Raw genomic sequence first — 17,560 nt, 5'->3', positions numbered from 1 at the left:
AATCTCATTTCCGGTGTATGTTTTTTTATTATAACACCTGAGGCAAATTTTATTTCAAGAATAAATATTTTCTTCAAAAATAGGATAATAATTTCAGTTGAATCCCAGAATATCAATTAAGGGTGTGTCATATTTTCGGCATATCAGTTAATGACGTTGATTCTTTACACGGTACATATGACAATATTGTTTTTGAAAGCTTGATATTACCAGGTGACTCCATGTAGCAATTTTTATCACGTGTTTAAAGTTATACAATTGCCAAACACCTTTGAAATGTTTTCGTAATTCCGAAACTGCAAATCCGCGAAGACAAGAAGATAATTCTCAGTTACCTCCCTTATTTGCATGTGCATTCCTACACTTCCGTCAACAAATCAGGGTCTCAAAGATGGCAGCATGTCAGTCCTTTCAAATAAGAAAGGCAAAGCCAAAGTGCTTTCACACTTCTGCCTTAAAGAGACGTCAAAATTGAGGAACCAAACCATGACGTCTGTTGCCTTGTTAAGAGAAGTGGTAGGACAGCTAACTTAAAGACCTATTAGTGGCAACACCATTCTGTGAGACTGTCAGTGTGAAAAAACCAACAGAAACTGTTTCAATCAACAGTCATCACAAAGTCTGCAATAAATGTATATGAACTGTTCTTGAGCATACACGGTTTTACATAGATGTGGGAGTCGTGGTGACTCACAGTAAAACTAATCTGGAGTAATTTTCTGTATTTGTGAGTCATGAAAATATTTTGTTCATAAAATAATTCCATTATTTGATAAAGTAGCGCTGCGAAAGAATATTTTGTGATGGTGTCCTCTGTTGTAACTGTAAGTAATCTGAGGAAGAGCATAGTTACTTATTCATAATTTACTAATCCATTCATTCATAACAGACTTGAAGTTGAATATATTGACATGATGACAGCAATGATATCATAATTTAACTTGTTAAGCAAGTCTGGTACACGCTGAAACAGAAAGACTCAAGAACAGTTTTGCAAACTGAGGTTTAATTCAGAAAACTTAATTTGCTTATTGTATTTAGTGGAGTTATTCGGATTCAAGGATAAAATATTACATCAGCTATGACTCGTCCGAAAATAGTTTGGGAGTATTTTACAAAATCATCTTGTCAAATACACAGGAATCACACACAACACTGGTATATTCAGTGAGATTCAATCCCAGATGTAGCAAACCAAAGGTAGTAACTTTCAATGAGCAGTTCGCATGCAGGATAGGATCAGATTTTAGAGTCTTATGCAGAAGATTCCCCATAAGTCTTCATCAATTAAATGGTAAAATAATTACCACACTACACCATACCAGGCCACGCCACACACACACCACACCACACCATCGAGGGATTATTACAAACCTAGTGTTTATACAGTGTTTTCACAGGCTGAAACTGTTTTTCATCGACACGTCTGGTCTGACCTCTGTGTGTGTACATTTCAACAAGTTATGACTTGTATTTGTGAAAACAGATTTGATGACTATGTGCTTCCTGCAACCTTTGAACTGTTGGTCATAAATAATGACTGACATCAACTAAACAAGTTCTGGCTGGTTTTAACCAGTCCTAATGGATGAACAGAAAGCATCACACACAACCCAATAAACCTCCCTCTTACCATCTTTACCAACCTAACAAGAACATCATCAACTTTAATATCACTGTCATTTTTTATGCAGTCTCCCTTAAGTTAAGCTGGTTAAGTTTAAACACTGATTCTCATGCACTATCGAGAGTGGAGTGAGTATGGTTTTGCACCACTTTTATATATATTGCACCAATATCATGGCAGGGGGCACAAGAAATGGGCTTTACACATTGTACCCATGTGGGTAATCGAACACGGGCCTTCGGCCTGGCGAGCGAACAATTTAACCATTAGGCTACCCACCTTCCTGGACTATCGGAGAAGGGAGGCAATCGGCCAATGATAAGAGGTGAGGTGAGGTGAAATTGGGTTTAACGTCGTGCTTGAGAATATTTCGCTCATATGACGACGTGCATGCGTGTGTATGTGCGGCTGCTTGTACTAGCCCAGACTGAAGCTGGTTTTATAGTGCTAGCCCACTGAGATACCATGCCGCAGTGAAGCATGAATACCCCACTCAGACACATTATACGGACTCCGAGCAGACCAGGCCTTGTTGTAACCTTTAATGCCGAGCGCCAGGCAGGGACCAACAAGTACCATGTTTTAATGTCTTTTGGTATGATACGGTCGGGGATCGAATGTTGTGGTTCCGATTACACCTCTTTAAGATTTAGGGTAGGTAGGTCGGAATTATTTTTTTTACATATTTTATTTTAGAAGTAAAGTACAAACTAATAACACATTTATTAATGTGTAATTGTTTATTCAATCAAGCTTGCGGCCATCATGTCGACTTTCTCTATCAGAATGACTTATATCTGTTGGTGCCGGGACAAAAATCAATGGGATCTGAAAGCTTATTTTATTCATTCTTCTTAAAGAAAATAGGTCGGCACCAGAATTCAAGGGGCAGTCGGGTAATCAGAACCACAACATTTGTTTTTTTAGGCCTTACCTTCCCATGCTTGTCATGCTCACACACCTGCATGGTCATGTGAGTGAGTGACACAGTGAGTGACAGAGTAACTAATGAGCTCTGCTGGGATGGCAACATAACGTTTTAGTTCTAATTATGCTAACAGCATATACCATGTATACATACACACAGTTTTGCTTATGTGTATATCTGATAAAACCCAATGGAACTCGGTTTAACAATGTTAAAATCTTAAACATCAAGTCATGATATGGAATCCCTAACACATTGTGGGTTTGTGTTGCAATGTACCGCTCACAGTTTACAGAGAGATTCTCTAACCAAATTCTGAGTTTGAATCTGAATGAGAAAGTAACCAATATTGGGATTACCCACATGTTCTAGGTTCTGCTAATCTGCTATGGCTGGTACACACAGAACTTGCACCTGTGAGTGTAACTTGTTTGAGTAGTATATATCACGAACCATAAAGATCAATGCAAGATCATGATTACCATGACACTGCTATCACAAGTCTGCAATGCAATGCCCTTGTCAGCTGTGTGGATCATCCCCAATGATTTGTATAGAATCACACATGCCATACTTGTAAAAGCTCTGGTGTTCATACAATTTGGTCCTTTCTCTATGAACTCACACAAAGTGAAAGCAGAGTGTACGGTATCATCCACATAAGATATTATCAGACCAATCCTGGATAACGGATCAAAGTTAGCAATGTCCACGAGACCATGACAAATAAAATTCAGAAAGGATGTTTCCTTGTGGACAACAATTTTTTACAATCATATCAATGCAGTTATCATTTCTGCAGACTTGTGAAAATATAACCTTATTTCTAAGCCAGTGGAACACTTGTGCCAGCACTGTTCTGATTAGACTTGCACAAGTCTCTAAGGTAATAAAATAATAGTTCAAATGATAATTTCTAAAAGAACATCAATAAAAAAACACATTGTCCCTCTAACAGACTGGCATTCTTGTAGTGTCCACTTATCTAGACTTGCCTTTTTAAAGGATAGAATCACTACACATCCAGCATTCAGTATGGTCTTTGAGCAAGGCTATGTTCTGAGCTCCATTATGATTTGATTATTTACACATTGTACATATACAAGGATCTAGAGAGGACAGAAATGTGCATCCAGTAGACAAAAAAAGTATAAAAATGCACATTAATATTCTGTCTTCAATTCTTGCTGAGAAACATAAAGGCCCTGGGCCCCGTTTCACATAGGTATTGCAGTGCTAGAACTGTCATACCTCTTACACTGTAACATAGACTTACGACAGTCATAGCACTTCGATAGCTTTGTGAAACAGGGTCCTGTTATTAAAATGATCAAATTGTACACAACAGTACAGTCCACCATTTCAACACTTTATGGAACCAGGCTCATGTATCCTGTAATCAGGAAATGACCCCAGAAACTCATGTTCGAGGGTCCCCAGATTCTAAGCTTTGTAAGTCAGATGAAATATTTTTGAATATATTTGAGTGTATACTCACCATAGTGTTCCCTCTTATTGTCCCCTTCTCTCAGGTATTCACACTGGTAGTCCAGCAGCAACTCGTACCAGTCCTCCTGCTCATTCTCATCGTCCGCCATCACAGAAAAACAATCATCTTTGGTGTACAGGGCAATGGCATATTTATGCTTACTGTCATACTTCTTGTTGATGTTCAGAAGTGTGTGCAGTTGTATAGAGCGCGCTTTGGAAGTTGTCCATTGCGGAACTTTTTCTCGGAATCATAATATTCCAGTCTAGCAGGTCCACTGCTGCTAGTCGACCGCAGCACAAAAAATTTCTTTTTGTTGGTCTGGAAGAAAAAAAAATGCATTCCCTTTAAAATAATGTATACGGCTGTTAACATGATCAGTAAAGACGTGGCAATCAGTAGAGACGAGATAATCAATAAAGAAGAGATAATCCATAAAGACGAGATAATCAGTAAGACATGTTACTAGAAACGGTGATAACTCATAATAAACCCATCAGCCCATAGTGATTAAGTTCTAGTCTGAAAGGGGTGTGTAAAAATTATTCTGCTTCAAAATGCAGAAGGAACTGGATTTTCAAAAAGGAAAACGCTTCCTTCAATTTTTGTGAAACGTTATGATGCCATGTGTTCTTCGCTACACATTTTGGCAACCCTGTGTTTTGACTGGTGGTGGGCAGCTTGACCCAGTCTCCTCAGTCTGGACCTCTTCAAATGCATCCAAGTACAATGCCCAGACAGTGACATATTACACAGTGCCCAAGCCATTACAACATTTAGGTAACTTGTTTAGTTAAAATCAGATCAATCTTCAGAAATCCTGAACGTTTACCCAATCTTGGTGTCTACTGTCTAGACACTGATTAAATCAATTAATCGGAACAGCACTAACCAGATTGCCTTGTTTTGAAGTCACTTTGCATTGTAGGTTAAATCTTCCTCCATACCACTCTGCTTGATGTACACACATAAAAGCTACACTCAACAGATCAAGTTATTTTTCACAACCATATTGGCATTTTGATATTTCTGCCAAGAGGGCCATTCGAGGTTGCTGTAAGTGTTTTCCAACAAACATGATGAAAATACCTGGAGCTAATTAAGAACTACATGAGTGTGCATGTTTACAAGGAATATTCAGCCCCATAAGCCTTGTTGGTGAAGGTTTTGGAGGAGCAGATTATCCACCTGGCATCCATATTGAATTTCTATTTGAAACCTTTAAATTTACCACTGCGTTATTCAGGCGTTATGTCTGATTTAAAACAGTTGATCATGGTAAACTGTAACCTGTGAAAACAAAAGTGCCTTCCTGCAGAAATACTATGAATACAGGCCTAATAGAGATTTACTTTTTCAAACAGCACTTCAGAAAGCAGTCATGGTGAAAGACCAGCCCTCCGACAATCTAAAGCATTTAGTTGACACTGCTGGTCAGATCTAAATCTCAAATTGAACGGCAAAAGTGGATAAAAACGTCCTAACGCAATGGCCTAGTCTACTTTGTAAAAAGAACTAGTCTAGTCAACAACATTTCAACTCACAAAGATTTGGAATCATCCCTGATTGACACTAAAACATTTGAGCTCAAGACTGCAAATTGACCCTAGACTCATTTCCAAATTTAACATGCTTAAGAAAATCAACAAAATAGTTTTGTTCCTCATTCTGATTGGAGGTATCAAATGAAACCACAGATTCATAGAGAATGATGAGCACCATTCCCCTTAAACATTTCCCTGGCATGCTTCAGTTGCTCTTGCTCAGTGCAAGAAAAGATTGTTTTAACTACTTTTCTAGTCTTCAGCCTTAGACTAAATGATCAGCCAATTACTGATCACTAGTCCAAAGTCTAAATCTGGAAAATATCCACACGGCTTTGTACAGGTCTGTTAATAAGTCCATTTTAAGAGTTGCCTTAGCACAGAGTCCATTTTAACATATACACATTGCACATAACTACCTTTTATGACTTGTCACTTGAATTCCTGTAGGTCGTGGGGTCCTATGCATATATTGTAAGTCATGTGACTTTGATCCTGGTGCTATGAAAGTAAGCTGGTTTGGCTCCCTGCCCTCCACTCCCATATATATATACAGTATCATTGTTATATTTTATGTATCATTATTTCTCTTGCCCTTGGAACTTGGGTCAGTCACAGACAATCCATTCGATGCAGTAATTGGAGTTTAATGGCTTTCTTTTATCAAGTTTATTATATTCGTGGCTTACTATTTGCAGCTATAGTTAATGGTATTACACTGTTCCCAGCCTTACCCCTTGTGTTGCCCTTACATTAATAGTAAAAGCTACTGAAATGTTGCTGAGCCAGTGTTCAGGCTAGTAGAGAAACAGTTGCTCTATAAAACTACATTCCTAGGGCCTAACTTAAAGTTAAACAATACAGATTATCACAGAACTTGTTATATTTTCATACCAAATATGCCAGTACTCAGAAAAAAATACTGCATTACTTATTGTTTGAAAAGCATATGCCAGTATACCAATAATATTAATAAGGTGCAGACCTACATATTTCAGTTGATACTGTAAACTCCAAATGTCAATTCTAGAGAATAACCAATCTGTGGCCAAACGACTTCATGTTACAAGATCAAAACTGTAACTTCTCCATTTTTTACTGTGGACTTTTGACCAGTGACTTAAATCAGACTCTTATCAGTCCTATCACCCAAAACAAATTCCATTAATCAGAAAGTCATGATGAAAATTATATGACTGGATCAGCTGAGTGACGACACCAGGTGTTTGTGATAAGAGTAAGCATATCCTGCTTCACCGGGAGCTTCCGCAACACACAAATTGCATTAAAAAAGTACTTCTTGGCTCACGCTGCACTCAGCAATACTGCTGCTTTACAGCGTCTGTCTGTAAACAATTGAGTCCAGGCAATCCAGTAATAGCTTGTCTTGGCCAGACAATCTGGTGACACAATACCTGTTTTACTGATTTTGTTGAGATGAAAACAAATTTGATACATATCACAAAACATCATACTGTGAGTCATCACCACCATGAATCTACTGTTCTGTGTCTGTTGTTCTTTACTCCATACTGGCTGCCGAACAGTTAACGCTGTATAACAGTTATCACCAATACATCAATATCAAGTGTGCACAGTTCCAGTCAATTACAATTCCGTTATTTTCCCCCACGGTTTTTGACAACAATAAAGGGCAGCAAAAGAAAATTCTTCATGGTAAGCAGCATAAGAGAAAAAATAAAAGATGAAGATGTACCCTATAATTTTTTTTAAAACTTAGTTGGGGGTATGTCACACGATCTAGCTAATAGCAAGTTCAAGTTCACAAAGTCATTAATTGTTTCATTCCCTATCAATCAACTGTGACAAAACACTCAACTAGTCACACAATCAATTATTTGAGGTTACCTTATGATATTGATATATATAGTATTTCACGAATGACATGAGAAATTCTGAAATGGCAATAACTGTTACAGTTAGTTGTGAGCAAACACCTATTTGCACTGCCATGATTCCCTTCAGACGTCATATATAAAAACAAGATCGGCAGCAGTGAACGGGCTGGACATATTGGTGAATAGCTAATTAAGTATCATAATTAATTCTGATTCATTAATTTAACGAACAGCAGAGTAATTTTGTAAATACCACTAAAAAGATAACACGTTCAATCTGGAAATAATCATCCAGTGCCTAAATTGTAACATTTTGTGCAGCAGTTTAGGTTTACACCCGCACTAATCATGGCGCAGTCTGAACTGTGATTATGAGCATCGATCTGCGCCATACTATGACATGAAATGTATTACATTATGTAACACAATCGTAGCTGTGATTATGTCAAAATGTATTACATTATGTATTTATGGTTATATATATCAAAAAGTAGCATGCAATATTTCAGTATAACACACAGGACCAACTTTTTGGGGTCACATTCTATACTATTTCAGAACTTTTGTTTTAATACTGTTTTGTCACATTTACTTGTACAAAGTAACAATGTTGTAAATGATAACTCCTTGATAACATATACACCATCCCCATCATGTCCATATTTCTACTGAACAATCTATCCATGAAATTAAAGATATAACAGCATACCATCATGTCCATGAATATATGCACTTGGAAAATGTTGAGATTGGTGCTGAACAAATCCACTATTTAAAGGCAAATATGCCACACATCACACATCACACATAACGATTACAGTAACATGTCACTAGCAGATGATGTATTATTCATGATATTCGTAAAGCAATAAGAAATAAATTCTTTGACATGGTTTGTCCATGCTGACTGTGCTAATCTATCACGACAATAACCAGTGACCATATTACTGTCAAATTAAATAAATAGGATTTAATTTAACCCATGAAGAGCCGGGTTAGACTTGGTCTTTAGCAACCAATGCTTGTCGTAAGAGGAGACTAATGGGATTTGGTTGCGAGGCTTGCTGGCTTGGTTGACACAGCGTATCCCAATTGTGTAGATTGATGCTCATGCTGTTGTTCATTGGATTGTCTGGTCCAGACTCGATTATTTACTGGAACATCGCCATACAGCTGGAATACTGCAGCGTTAAACAAACAAACAAAACAAATACTAGTACATAGCAATGTTGACTGTTACCCTGCCTGACTTGAATATATTCTATTTTGCACAAATCGTTTTAATACTCTCAAATTCAAGTAAAAGACACTCCATCAAATAAAATCATGAATATCCGATTCTAGTGATTGAGAAGAATGAATTGAATTTAAAAAGCGATACGCTTCAATTCACTGAACATGAAAATGAATCATAAACAAACCTAGTTGACATAGAAAGCATTTAGCATAGTTAAATGTTTTGAGAACAAAAGTATGGTTAAATTTAACTTGTGCATTATTTCATTTCCATGACTTCTGACTGTTACCAAGGATTATTATTGCCAGTAAGTAGTTTTTAATATCTTACTTTTTTTAAGGCACACACAACACTATGGCAAAACACTCAATTCCCATGTAATACATAATAATGACTTAGGACACTGAATAATCATAATGATTGCAAATATTTTTACTGGTGCGAGACACTCCATGTTTTTTATCATGTTTCCCAATAGCTAAGGCATGTCTAGAATTACAGCTTCACAAGTGTTGTAATGTATTGTAGTATGTCACACAATACCTACATACGCCAACAACATTCATAAGTATGTAAATATTATATATCATTGCTTAATACAATCTAAATGCTTTGCAAATATCCATTTCATATATGTCATGCCAATCAATGCAGTGGAATCCCACTGTACAATGAGCCATGATTCCTGTCCATGTGTATGTACTTGATGTATGTGTAACGTACAAGTGTATACACTCAATATATGTGTAACGTACACGTATATGTACTTGATGTATGTGTAACGTACACATGTATGTACTTGATGTATGTGTAACGTACATATGTATGTACCTGACGTATGTGTAACGTACATATGTAATTTATTATGTATGTACTTGACGTATGTGTAACGTACACATGTATGTACTTGATGTATGTGTAACGTACATATGTATGTACTTGATGTATGTGTAACGTACATGTGTATGTACTTAAGGTATGTGTAACGTACATATGTATGTACTTGATGTATGTGTAACATACACGTGTATGTACTTGATGCATGTGTAACATACACATGTATGTACTTGACGTGTGTAACGACGCATTATATGTATGTACATGTCGTATGTGCTTGATGTAACGCATAAATGTACTTGGCGCATGTGTACTTGACGATGTAGCGCATATGTGTATGTACTTGACGTATGTGTAACGTACATATGTATGTACTTGACGTATGTGTAACATACATATGAATGTACTTGACGCATGTGTAACGTACATGTGTATGTACTTGACGTATGTGTAACGTACATATGTATGTACTTGACGTATGTGTAACGTACATATGAATGTACTTGACGTATGTGTAACGTACATGTGTATGTACTTGAGGTATGTGTAACGTACACATGTATGTACTTGTATATCAAGATATCCATATCGAGTTATCAGAGTTCGACACAAGGGTGCTCGACTGTATGTTCCTCAAGATAACACATGGCTGATGGTGATTCATAAACACATGCTCATGAAAGAGAATAATGCCTTGAATTTCTACCTTTACCACAGATTTCTTATGATTCTACGGTTTCTTTCTGTACAGTGGGTACATGGGGTAGGTTGTAAGAGATGGGAACCTATACTAGTCTGTCTCACTGTCCCTGAACCGCATTATTTTCCTTCGCTGTAGCCCTTTCTGCAAAGCTAATGACATAAATGAAACAAGTCTAGATTTCCTCAGGTTCAGGTTCTGAAACTCCCTTCTCACTGAGGCTCCATGAAAGGAATTGTTAGTTTCTATCAAAATTATATATACTGGGAGAAACAAATAAAGGAACACAGGAAAATTCAAGTGTTCCTTTAATATTTTCTAGTTTTCTTCACCAGCTTTGAAAAGAGCTGTGGTGATGAAAACTGGGAAATAATAAAGGAACGCTTGAATTTTCCTGTGTTCCTTTATTTGTTTCTCTACGTATATATGTTACAGGGAATGTGTTAAACCAGGGATTTCACAAAATCACTGTGACCCCCAGGGATTTCATGTATTCCCTAAAATTTCCAGGGATTGCATGAAATTACTGATTTTATTGGTGTTCCATTACACACATTCCCTGTTAGGATATCAGTGAATGTGTGAAATTAATGTTTGTAGCTTAAAACTTTACTGTTGAGTCTCATTTCATCCCTTAGTTCTTTGGTGTTGAAAACTTTGACAATTTACCGATGACACTTTTGGCTAATTACTACCTTGAGTCGGGATACCAAGTTAATTTTCTCACGGCTTTACTGTTTAGTCTCATTTCATCCCTTAGGTCTTAAGAGTTGAAAACTTTGACTATATACTGATGACACTAAGTCAAGCTAGGAGAGGGAAATTACCGGGTTTCGATAATATTCCAGTTGATTTTTTGACAAATGACATCTGTATAGATTATCTTCATAAACTGTTTTCTACATGGTCATGTACCCTCCAACTGGGCCCAGGGGATCATTACCCCTACCCCTAAGTCTGGAGCTGACAACCTGAGAGACCCAATGTCTTATCGCAGCATCACACTAGTGCATCTTATTGTTATGATGAATAATTTAATCAATATTCTTTTTGTAGTTTCAAATGTTACAGACTTTGTTTTTATCGATTTCGTTTATAAATGGAAACAGGACCTTTTACAAGTTGGTAGTTTAACTGGTAGGGGAGGTAATAAGTTACACACGTACTGTACTTTAAAGGTGGATTTTTGCAGTGATTTTTATGTTAATTGTAATGTCTCGCTCTATGAGAAAAGCAATAGCTTTGTTTAGATGTGCGGTAGATGAGTGTCATGTTTTATTGCATTGTCCTTTGTATGCTGATGAGCGATTGCAACTTATATATAAATGTACAAGTCTTTTAGATGTTTTTTTGAAAATCTGGGTATGTTGAAAAGTTAGTTTTCTTCTAGCTTGTCCAGGTGTAACATTTTTATCTGCCAAAATCTGCCTTAATATTCTTAAAAAGCGTACTGCAAATTTGTATATATCTTCTTAATGTAACTTGTACCCTTATTATTGCATTTTTAATATTCATATATTATACTCTGTATATTGTGGCACAAGTGTTTCTCATAATTCCGTATGGAATGGATCAACATTTTACTGTGATATAGCATTTAAAACATTAGCGAGGTTTTTCAAACATTTTGGGTTTTTTATTGAAAACATACGTTAAGTTTAAACAGACTCGACCATTCATAGAAATAACTTGGAATATACATCATCCCGCTGTTGAAGAAGAGCTTTGGGATATGGGTTTAGGAAGGAAAAGGTATTTTTCAAACCATATATTTCATGTTTGTCCTCAGCGTCTTCTTTCTACGAATGATGTGACAATGGACAAAGAACTGTTTCTCCACACAGCTGTGATTTTCGAGTCGAATTGTGGTGGTCAGGGTTTCCAGAAACGTAACTGTTGTCCTAACCAGTGTAAATCAATACGTTGTAAATGTTTTAAAGTGCTACTGAAGTGTAATAGCTTGTATGATAACACTCTATCTTGTCCCAACAAATGCATTTTATCAGGAAATACTCTGTACTCGCATTATAAATTTGGTGTTCTCTATTTCAATAAGGGCTTACAGGGATTTCATGAAATCACTGAGCTAATATTTCAGTAATTTCATGAAATCACTGGAATACATGAAATCCCTGGGGGTCACAGGGATTTCATGATATCACTGACTCTCTCAGGGATTACGTGAAATCCCTGGTTTCACACATTCCCTGTAACATATATTCAAAAGGCTAAGCTTAGTCTACATTCTACACCCATACCTAATGGTTCCAGTCTCTGACCAGGGCGGATAAACATGATAAAGCTGTTGGTTACAACAGCCTTTGGTCAGGAGAAGCAGCCTAGGTCCTGTTATTGTAATGTAAGTGGCCTGATGGTCAACTGGACTCAAAATATTATTCACTGTCCTCATTTCTGCAAGTACATTACAAGTATATGTATTTAAGCTGTAAGGAAGGTACCACAATGCATTCTAATATACTTTTAACCCATCAATTGTCACCTATTCCACCACATCTATTTGTTGACAGATTATCATGTCATTATACCATACATCCTGATGTATGTCACGTACTATGACCACCTGCAACAGTCAGCATGTGCATATAACATCTGTAAGTGTCACAATTATTTACCTAACACTGCCATATAGCTAGAATATTGCTGAGTGCGGCGTTAAAAAACAAACAAAACATTACCTAACAGGACACTCATATTTCACGCAAGGACCCTTGAACATGTTGAAATTAGAAATTGGGGGTCCTAAAGACCCCAGGTAGAATCCTGGCATGGTCTGGTGAAACATGATATAACATGCACATTGCCTGCTAAAACATCACAGTCTTGTATAACCTGAGCACAGACTGATAAAACATCATTGTCTGATTTAACATCAACATGGTCTAACATCAACATAATCAAAACAGGGAGAACACATTTATCAAAACTGCTAGTCTATCAATATCATCTGTCAGCTTTCACTATCATCAATGTATCGGAAGTTCCACCCTATGATACAATACACAACACACCTTCTCACTCTGTATCTACTGACTTTGTAAAAGGTTATATCTACCTATTAAGCCATAATCTGCCAGATCACACCCCATTAACATCAAATTATTCAGGAAAGCATTACCTAACTGAATCCATATGAAACAAAACACTTAGTTTGATTGTCTGAAAACCATTTAATAGCAGATTAGAATGATCCTATAATTAACCATTCATGAAAGTTAAAGCCAACTAGTTGCTAGCAACTCCTGTTTGTGTTTGTCAAGCCATATGTCAAGCCAAATTTCATGAAAACTCGGAACCAACATTAATTATTGCGATATGTATGATATGCAAGGTAATGTATTATGATGCCTCTGTCTACAGTTACTTCACATCTTAATTTGACATCAATGTAAAATGGCCACCTCAGGAATCATCACATAACTTCAATGGTTTCATCCATCATTACCTCCTTAGACTGGTCACTGCAATCAATGCATGTCATAGTGACCTCCCAGTTATGATTGATATGCAAACTGATCACAATACCTGGCGTTTAACAGATAAACAACATTTCTAGGAAGGCTAATTTTGACACAGCCATGCTGACCAGTGAACACTTTTACCATGCTACACAGTTGTAGAATAAAACTTTCTCCATTTACATGAGACAACATAAAGACACTTCATGCAATACACTGCTAAAATTAAGTAGTTTTATAAGATTTGCAAAGCCATTAGGAAACCATGCAGGAAGGTAACAAATTTTCAAGGAAAATATATATCATTTACATGATTTAGGAAGTGATAACTGACATTTCACATCTGAATGTTATGTAACAACATTTTGTACTCGTGCAATGTACAACTCATGACGATCCAGGTTAGGCATCCAGCAACCAAGCTTGTCCTAGGAGGTGAGTAACAATATCAGGATGTGAAGAATATCTGTCATCTTACTCCAGTTGTGTACAGCGATGCAAAAGATGTCAATCACTGTCTTGTTTGGTCCAGACTAATATTTTCAGCCAGGAATAATGCTGAGTGCACATTCAACAACAAATACCTCTGTCATAGATTTCTATTCCTATATACATAACATTCATGTTATGATTTACTGTTACACTAACAGTACTGGTGCAAACATGCACTCTATGCTGAAACCTTTGGAGCCCACAAGCCCGAACTTGCTGATCTTACTAATCTGAACAAAGTTATAAGACTCACTTCAGACTAGTGACTTGAGTCACAGATCTGACATGTTACAGAAGTGCAAGTGGAAACCACTACTACAATATGAGATTCTGATTTTTCCCTCATAGACACAAAATTTCAAATCAAGTGATATTTACTGTTCCTACCAGCACTGAAAAACAACTCACTCATTAGATTATTGTCAGCGATTAGTTAAGTTGGTATGGTTCATTTCTTCAGTCAAAAGTCTGGTTTTGCTCCAGACTTATATAAACTTATATAATTCAGGCCGCGAGTCAAGTGACCTGTGAAGCTGTCACATTCCAGTGAGGTGACCAGTTAATTCCAGACAGAACTACACTGCCATCAGACAAGCATGCTAGAGTATAATATGGCAAGCCATATTTAGCCCATGGCAAATTTCTGGGGGCACAAACTGTATCCAAAACATGATGGTATCACAGTATGTGTTTGTAACAATGTGTAATGTATAATACAGGGTAATAATCAGAGTACTTAAGAAATAGTCAAAAGATACACTTCTAGTATTTTTCGGAAAGACTTCCGCCCGTATCCCCCTTTAGATTTCATTCTAGTCAAATCATATCACCTGAATATTATATATTGCTCATCTGATAAGGATGAGTTTTAACATGTTAGTTTAATTGTATCTAAACATACCGAAAGACATATCCAACTTCTAAAAATGAGACCCAAAGAAAATTTTCCCCATCGTTAAAATTTAAGGGGGATATGGGCGGAAGTCTTACCAGACAAATCTCATATACAGAAAGTCCTCAGTAATACTCACCATGTTAACTATAATTCTAAGTATTGCATGAATATTTATTGTAACAAGGGTAGCAGATGTACATGACAAGGATGTCCACAAAATCAGAGGTGTTGTCACATAGAAATGTAATTAGATCTAGCACTGCAGTTCTCATCAAAGTTGTACTTAATCCGCATCTGTGAAGAAATGACAAAACCACCACTTTGAACACATGTGTGCGCTAGGAACAGTTAAACCAACAAGGACTCTGAGAAGTGTTGGAATTTGATGCAAAGCGATTAGTATGTGTTCCATGAGTAGTCATTTATCCCCGGCGAAAGCAAGGACTAGCACGTAATAAAACACATTGCATGCAAAATATACATGAAATACCAATGTAGGTCACTGATCATCTGTAGATTAGTGACATACGAACCTTAAGTTTCTTGAGGTATCCCATTCTTCTAATATCCGATCCCGGTCTTTCAAAAGCTTGAGGAAAGATCCGACCCTTGTCAAACCGTTCCGAGGCCATGTTTCGATCTATTTCGACTTAACTTTAGCGAATGTTGGCTTTAGATTCGATCAGTCGTTATCAAACTTGGTTCTTATGACAAATTGTGCCATTTCGTCACCAAAATCTCGCCCTGTTTCAAATGCCCATCTCACAGGTGGGTCAATGCCCGATCACATATTAGGCCAGTTAGTGCAGTCATTTGCTAGCCCATCCTCATCACCTCAATCCACATCGAGATTGCAGAATCCATTTTCAGTCCTGCAACATCGTTGTCAACTCACATCATGCATCTAGCAACGAATTCAAATTGTAACGCATGCATCTCATTGCGGATATTACACTGGCTTTGACTGCAAAACACACGAGCTTTCTCTGTCACAACTCAAGGACGACTCAGCTAATGGCCGCCATCATGGTCACGTGGGCTACATTTTGCTTGTAAACAACTTTTGAGCATGCGTGAATTGAAGGTCACGGGGTCAACTAGTACATTTCATTCACGGTGCAGGTCTTGATTATTCCACCGTTTACATTCCGTAAGCTGTCACGTAAGGTGACTTTTCCTTATGGCAGATGGCTTTCCGTCTTATTTTATGAGCCAGATATCATGTTTACAGCAACGAACACAACCTACTTCCAGCAAATTGAGTGACATGTTGATTTTGTGTTATCGAAAAGATATCGACATATCTGCAAAGGACACCATTTCCCACCTGAACATTGCACACAACCAAGAATCTACATGTGAAATATACGGTATTTCAGAGTCAGCTTATGTTTTGTGATGAACAACATTCTGGGTGCTGAGTAAATTTTATGATGCACATTTTGATAAGATCTAAAATATTAATGTTGAGCGAGAATATTGCAGTCGCGCGGAACTGGATGCAACTCTACTACCCACGCCTTATAACCTTCTCCAGGATGTTAACTCAGCAGTATATGCTTTAGAACTAGTTAATTAAAAAATTGTTTCATTTGCTGGGAATGTGCAGTGGATAACGACTATATATATTATATATACTCAGCAGCCAAAAAACCCCGTCAGTACGAATTCAAAATTAGATAGGCACTGTAAACAAATCATTACAAAAATGGACATAATAAGCGGATCAAAACCATTTTTTGAGTACAATATCTTGACACATCAATGAATAACTCAGTACATTTTCAAGACATTACGCGAACGAAGCAGTCAATTCAGACTCTTGACTTCAATATCTAGTGTGACCACCACGAGCGGCAATAACTGCAGCACAGCGTCTATGCATGGAGTGCACCACTCGATTGATGAAGGCCATTGGCACCTGGAACCACACTCTGAGAAAGGCCTTGCGCATTAAATCGGCTGTGTTCGGCCTAGGTATGACATTATTCATGCAGTCTCCACTGAATTTCATCCCAAAGATGTTCAGTTGGGTTTTAATCAGGACTAAGGGCTGGTCACTGCATAATGTTAACACCGTTCTGCTGTAGGAAGTCCCGTGTAGCTCTGGCAATATGGGCCCGGGCGTTATCATGCTGGAAAATGTTGTTCCGGTGACGTGGGAAATGTGGTATGATGTGAGGTCTGAGAGCTTTGTCGATGTACACAGCGCACTGCTGTGATGCCGCCTCCTCTCCCTGGACCAAGGTTCTGGAACACCACATGACACACTCTCTGGTTCAGGAAAAGGCGACTATGCTTGTCGTAAGAGGCGACTAACGGGATCGGGTGGTCAGGCTCTCTGACTTGGTTGACACATGTCATCGGTTCCCAATTGCGCAGATCGATGCTCATGCTGTTGATCACTGGATTGTCTGGTCCAGACTCGATTATTTACAGACCGCCGCCATATAGCTGGGATATTGCTGAGAGCGGC

General features: G+C 37.6%; 1 protein-coding gene across 1 annotated transcript in view; it reads right to left on the bottom strand.

The window, feature by feature from the left end:
• LOC124291303 overlaps positions 1-15,716 on the bottom strand; it is a 48,001-nt gene extending 32,285 nt beyond the window's left edge. Inside the window, 3 exon segments of the mRNA XM_046728276.1 lie at positions 4,054-4,249; positions 4,252-4,365; positions 15,618-15,716. Of these exon segments, the coding sequence (XP_046584232.1) occupies positions 4,054-4,249; positions 4,252-4,365; positions 15,618-15,716 (409 nt within the window).
• Positions 15,717-17,560: the final 1,844 nt, after the last annotated feature.

The sequence above is a fragment of the Haliotis rubra genome, unplaced genomic scaffold (genome assembly GCF_003918875.1).
Source record: "Haliotis rubra isolate DU_JTF1 unplaced genomic scaffold, ASM391887v1 Scf49, whole genome shotgun sequence".
Lineage (NCBI taxonomy): Eukaryota > Metazoa > Mollusca > Gastropoda > Lepetellida > Haliotidae > Haliotis > Haliotis rubra.
This window is presented reverse-complemented; position numbering and strand designations above follow the sequence as displayed.